The sequence below is a fragment of the Xiphias gladius genome, chromosome 18 (assembly GCF_016859285.1).
Source record: "Xiphias gladius isolate SHS-SW01 ecotype Sanya breed wild chromosome 18, ASM1685928v1, whole genome shotgun sequence".
In the NCBI taxonomy this organism is placed as follows: Eukaryota; Metazoa; Chordata; class Actinopteri; order Istiophoriformes; family Xiphiidae; genus Xiphias; species Xiphias gladius.
In genome coordinates this window covers 13,930,122-13,936,121 of record NC_053417.1, presented here as the reverse complement: position 1 = coordinate 13,936,121, position 6,000 = coordinate 13,930,122, and the positions used below count along the sequence as shown (strand labels likewise).

The 6,000-nt window shown below is 44.0% G+C and overlaps 1 protein-coding gene across 11 annotated transcripts in view; it reads left to right on the top strand.

Annotated features, from left to right (window-relative positions):
- Positions 1-55: 55 nt before the first annotated feature.
- Positions 56-6,000, top strand: part of cpne5a (copine Va) — a 79,033-nt gene continuing 73,088 nt past the window's right edge. For 2 of the 11 annotated variants that reach the window (XM_040153295.1, XM_040153306.1), the window contains exons 1-3: positions 56-514; positions 1,825-1,943; positions 3,349-5,391. In XM_040153295.1, coding sequence (XP_040009229.1) covers positions 5,282-5,391 — 110 coding nt within the window. In that variant the 5' untranslated portion in view covers positions 56-514; positions 1,825-1,943; positions 3,349-5,281. Of the gene's footprint in view, positions 515-672; positions 799-1,824; positions 1,944-3,348; positions 5,392-6,000 lie in introns of those variants that run through there. The other 9 variants (XM_040153304.1, XM_040153301.1, XM_040153296.1 and 6 more) reach the window with 9 other exon arrangements.

Genomic DNA, 6,000 nt, shown 5'->3' with positions numbered 1-6,000 from the left:
AATAAAACCCCAACTTCCTGTTGTTTCAGATCACCTGCATGCACCTGTACCTCTGACCTCACGTAGTATCTTTTCCTCGCGTCCCTCCCTCCCCAACTTTTCGTGGGGGGGACTTACAAAAAGTAGCGCTAAGTACACAAACAATATTTTTATACTGAAAAAGTGAAATTAAAGAAAAGAGTAGCCCAAACACCGCCCCGGCCTGGGCAGCGGAGCTAGGTCCCAGCGAAGGGGAAGAGCACAGCGTGGCTTGGCACAGTCGGTGAAAATATTGGATTTAATCGTTGTTTTCGTTCCAGGCAAACATGTTATCACGACAGGCAGAAAGCAGACACCTGCGAGACCGCGAGAAAACATCTCGAGGACCGGTCTGCTGCTGCGGGGTAACGGGTAGAAAAAGAGGACAAACAAAAACAGCTTTCGGCCGGCGTGGGGAACGGTACGTGACCGGATCGCGGACTAACGTACCGGGTGCAGGGGTCATGGACGGGTCCAACCACAACACCGCAACCCGGTAGTTTCATTCATTGGCCTGCTAGTCTTTGCTGTCATGTAAGAACGGCAGTAACCGGCGCTGTAATCCCGCAAAGCTGAGTTAGTTTCAGGAGCAGAGAGCTAAGAGACCCGTATTCATCTAAAACCTGCCCAGTGTTTGCAGTCGAGAAAGTAGAAAAACACAGACAAAAACGCCGTATACATTCATGTTAAGTCTTAATGGGTGAGAAGCGATAGTCCTGAATTCAAAATGTTGCTTAAGTAAAAGTATGTAGGGTAACTATTTCCAGCAAAGTATACTTGGTAAGGATCAAAATTAAAAATACTCATTATATAACAGAAGGGCCTTTGTGACTGATATATGATTATACACTCAGTTGGCAGCTTAATAGGTTCACCAGGCTTTAAATGCAGTCTAATACAACGGCCCTGCATAAAATCCCCCTTCATGAAGGCCATAATGTTCAGTTTCTGTTGGAAATGTTTCAGAGAGGTGCTGATTCGACTTTACGGTCCTTTTGGCGGCTGCAGTTTGAGGTGTCGTTGGAGTGTGATGTGTTATATAGACAGGTGTATTTCAGTGAGGGCAGGCTAAATAACAGAAACACGTCTCTATAAAATGCACTACAGCTCAACAGCACCACAAAGTACGTCGTCCAGAATGATCATACAAATGAATCGGCGCCCCTCTGAAACAGTTTTAGTGAAAACTGGACATTATAACCTTCATGAAGGTAGGATTTGTTGCAGGACTGTTGAATTAGACTGCATTAGTTTTAGCCTGGTGAACCTAGTAAACTGCCAGCTGAATGTATATTAATTGGATCATATTTACTGATGCATGTCGCTGGTCGTCATATTTAAGAGTTCTTCTAATAGTTTGTATACAAAATTGTTATCTGTGAAGCTACTCCAGCTGTAATGTAAATGTAGTGGAGTTAAAGTATAAAGTAACAGAAAATGGAACTACTCAAGTAAATTACAAGTACATCAAAACTTTAATTAGTACTTGAGTAAATGTACTTAGTTACTTTTCATAAGTGGTTATTGAATGGGCTGGAAGTTTTTCATATTTGTATTATTAGTTCCTTCTGTGAATATTTTTAGTTATGCTGTCTATTTACTTTCTTCTAGCTGTATATTAAATAGATAACATATGGTGATATATTTGTGTTAATGGACATGCAAAGGAGCAAGTTACACGTCCTAATGTAGAACATTCATGACAGCAGAGAGCTACAAGCCCTGTATTCATTTAAAACTGTTATTTTGCTGTGTTTGCGGTTATTGAAAGTATCTGACACCTGAATCAACATCATCTTCGTGTAGCTCTGAACATGGACTTATGGCGTCAATATGCTGCAGTCCAAGGGCTTGGCGGATGGTCAGACAGCATTGGAGACCCCCTCATCTGACGCCTGAATTGACAGACGGAGGCAGGTGGCCAGGTGTGTGGTGGTGATAAAGTTGGAAGGACTTGATCTTCTCTTTCATGAACGCAGGATTTTGACTGCTCTCTCACTTTTGCCTTCAGACATGGTTGGACGACATTTCATTTGTAGTAGTTAGTTTTGAGCATAGTTCGCCTTAAGCAGGGGAAAGGTGGTGGATGCTGCTTGTTCTGATTTTTTTTCTGTCTCTTAGTAGCTGGACTTTGAGGGATGTATCTTGGAGGAAAAGTAACCGGACCACAACAGAACAATACTCCATTACAAGTATAAGTCATGTATCAGGGACTATAGTAAAGTGAAAGTGTATTATCAGTAAAGAGTATTAAAAATTGAAGAATAGCCCCTTTTGTTTGTGTTAATTATTGCTGCAATTGATGTGTTGGCAGCAATTTAAAGAAAAAGTTCAACATTTTGGGAAATACACTTATCTGCTGTCTTGTAGAGAGTTAGATTTAAAGACTGACACAACTCCCATGGCTGTACGTCCAATGAGGAATCAGAGTTAGCAGTTGGTTGTCCTGGTTAGCTGTTATTTCTTGTCTGGCTTTTTGGAGTTTTGTCGCTGCTGTAAAGTTGCCAGACAACCAGTGGAGACTCCAGGAAGTTACTGCACCTGGGCAAGAACTGGTCCAACATATACCCCTGTAAAGCCAAAGTGTTGTGTACACTTTGGCTTTTCTATAGAGATATGTTGTGTTAATTAGTGAGCTTTGGAGTTGTTGCTAAAGCTAACGGTCTCCTGTCGATAGCTTCAATATTTACAGTGATTGTTGTATCGATCTTCTCACTTAACTCTGGGTTAGACGGTGAATAGGCATACTTCCAAAAATGTCAAGCTATTCCTGTAATGTTGTAGCTGGTCCAGATGGTAGGCTGTATGTGCACATACGAGCAGGATTTGTGACATCGCAGCTAGTTTGGAAGCCAATCATGGTTCAAAATGCAATTTATACCAGTGCGATGTGGAAATCTGAAACCTCCAGCACACATGCCGAGAACCGACTTTTCAGTAAAGTAGGAGACATGTTGTGTCCAGCAGTGAGGGAGAGTGTGGTGGATGTAATTTTAAGAATTTTGAACAAGATAATTGAACTTTGTTGTGGAAAAACTATATCAGAAAAAAATTACCATTCCAAATAAAGCAGTTTCATACATCTTAAAACATGTCTGGAGGGGATCTGTAAATGTCTGTGTAAAATATTTTCCTGAAAAGTAAAGCTGTCAGCTAAATGCAGTGGATCAAAATGTTCAGTATTTCGCTATGTAATGTTGTGGAGTGGTATGAAGTTACACAGAATGAAAAAGTATGCACAACAAATAGAAAATGCTTAAATACAGTACTCTACTAGTTATAATTGTACTTAACTTTCAGCCTCTGCTCTTGTTGCATTTGTCTCTGCAGACCACCAGTCGTGTTGGAGTTTGTACCCTGTCATCTGGCCTCTTCTCCCTGTTGATGCCGAGGTTTGCTGCTGATGCTGAGCTGCTCTGGGTGGTACCACTGTTCACACATACACACACACACACCCGCAGAGAGGCCGTAATTACACTCCTGCCAGAGCTAAAGGAAGTGAGGCGGCTGCGGGTGGGAACTGTGGAGAACCTCTCAGTGGGAAACCGGGAACAGCACATTCAAGGGAGCTCAAAATCAACTGAGTAAGGGCCACCACGAGGCCTAATTACCGAGTGAGCATAACTAATGATGAATCTGGTCTCTGGCGGCGCGGTGTCCGAAATGTGCAGCTCTCATTCCCCAATCAGCCCAAGTCTCACTCCCAGGTTTATAATTGTAGCTATAGCAGTGCGTTACCGCTGTGCATAGACCTCCCACAATGATTGCTGCTCAGAGATGATGCTTGGAAAATGAAGGACAGCCTATAGCATGGACCACATAGCTGAAGATTCCGTGGCTGCATGAGTGTTTATGTGTAAATTACGGAACATATGTAGGTGTCACAGCATATGTAGAGTATCATTATGTTACAATCTTAGGCAGCTCTGTATATTTGTGAACAAATACAATACAAAAAATGATTTGTATAGAGTTTATTTGCTGTTTCCACGTGAGAGGAGGTTGCCATTTGCCACTGATAACTGTGTGAGTGGATTCAGGGGACACCGGGAGCGAGTAAGAGTGATTTCTTAAAAAGTGTTTTGCAAGAGAGAAACAATCACTCTGCCCAGTGATCCTCTCCTTGGAGATTTCCCGGTAGCTGGTCGCAGTGACTGATGGTAATAAGCCACCCCAAATCTCTCTCTCTCTCTCTCTCACACACTCACACACACACACACACACACACACACACACACACACACACACACTCTATGCATGTCCACAGAATCGCCACAGCAGTTTACCTTTGAATTATTCGTTTGACAGGTTGAATTCCTCCGCGTTTCACCAGGTTCTTCAATCAGGAAAACAAGGAATCGGAAATGGAGCTCCCCTGGGGGGGCACAGCCTCCCATACAGTCTCCCAGTGATGAATATACCGGAGGTGTGGGGCCAGAAAAAACAAACTTCTCTTTTTATTGGCAAGATAAACGAGGAAGGAGGCTGTGACTGAAGCTGCAGGAGTTTGAGGAGCTGTCCAGATACTGAAAGAGCATCAAGCAGCCTTTCAATTAGTAATAAGAGCTGGTGGCTCTGGAGGGACAGATGTAATTTTAACACTAGACGAAAATAAACTATTCATCCGTTGCGTGTGAGTTAAAGGTTCAGCTTGAACATTTTATTTTGTTGTTAATTTGAAGCGGTGGTTTTCTTAAACCAAATCAGCAAGAAAAGAAAATTGCACTCTTAATAGCTGGGTTCAGTTAAATCAAAAATATTTCACCTATATTCATCTGTTCTAAGAAAAAAAGCAGAAGGACAAAATGCGAATCAAGGCTTTATTCACGCCCCTCGGTGCTTATTCATTTTCCTGTTAGAGGCTGTTAAAACCAATTTGGACCAAAATAACGATCCCTCCAGCCACAGATCAATAGCTTGAATCTGCAACGAGTGTCAGTCGCAGCCCAGCGTGTAGGAGAATGCAGACAGGAGGGGTGGAGTTCACAGATTTTACTTTTCAAAGGCTCCTCTGGCAGGAGAGCTCATTCTTTGCCTGGAAAACAGCGGAGTTGGCACCGATGCCTCCTGGCATGTGATCCCACCTCAGCCACATCGGTCGCCTCGCCACTGCAGCCTCCTACCAAACTTCCCATGCTGTTGCCCGTCCAATGGCCAGCGCTTAGGAGGTTTGCCTGGACCGTATCCGCTCCTGCCCGCACGCCCGCTGCGCTCCGGCTCTCCACCGTCGGCTCTCCAGGTCTGGCCTGGGTCTCCCGCACACATGGAGGGAGACGTGATGGACAGAGTGGAGGCCACGGCGACGGTCCGTGACTTCGACCCCATCAGCGGGAGCATCCCGGCCACCAAAGTGGAGATCACCGTGTCATGCAGGTGAGTCCGCTCCGGTGCTGCTGCTGCTGCTGCTGCTGCGGGGTCTGCGTCGGGGGGTCGTGGAGCTCCGCGCGCTTTGGATGCGTTTTGGTGTCAGAAGACCGGGCATTGTAGCGAGTTGGCAAACGTCAAAAAAACTAAATATTTTAGCTCTGAAAAACAAAGCCTAGCGTTGCTATGTGGCATTTCCTTATGAAAAAGATCTATTTTGTATCATGAAAACTTTACAAAAGGTAAAATAAAAACGCAATGTAGTTCACATCCTCGCAGAGATCCTGTTTTTGCTGTAAAGACCCATAGATAAACGGGACCTCACTGTAATACTTTCGAATTTTATAGACTTTTAGTTATAATGTTTATTCCTAAATTCATAGGGGACCTGATTACCAATGCGGTAAGGTCTAGAATTTCCTCCGACCAGAGATAGTGAAATAAGACAACACGCTGCGAATCCTCACATCCCATAACTTTCTGCGTTTTTTGTTTGTCCTGTTTATGGTGAGGACTGGGGGCTTTGGTTTCTGTTTCACATAAACCCCTCTCTCCGTCAGAGTCTCGTGATTCTACGGCGCTGTGTGTTTGTGTTTTGCGCGCGCCACGTCGCGTGCC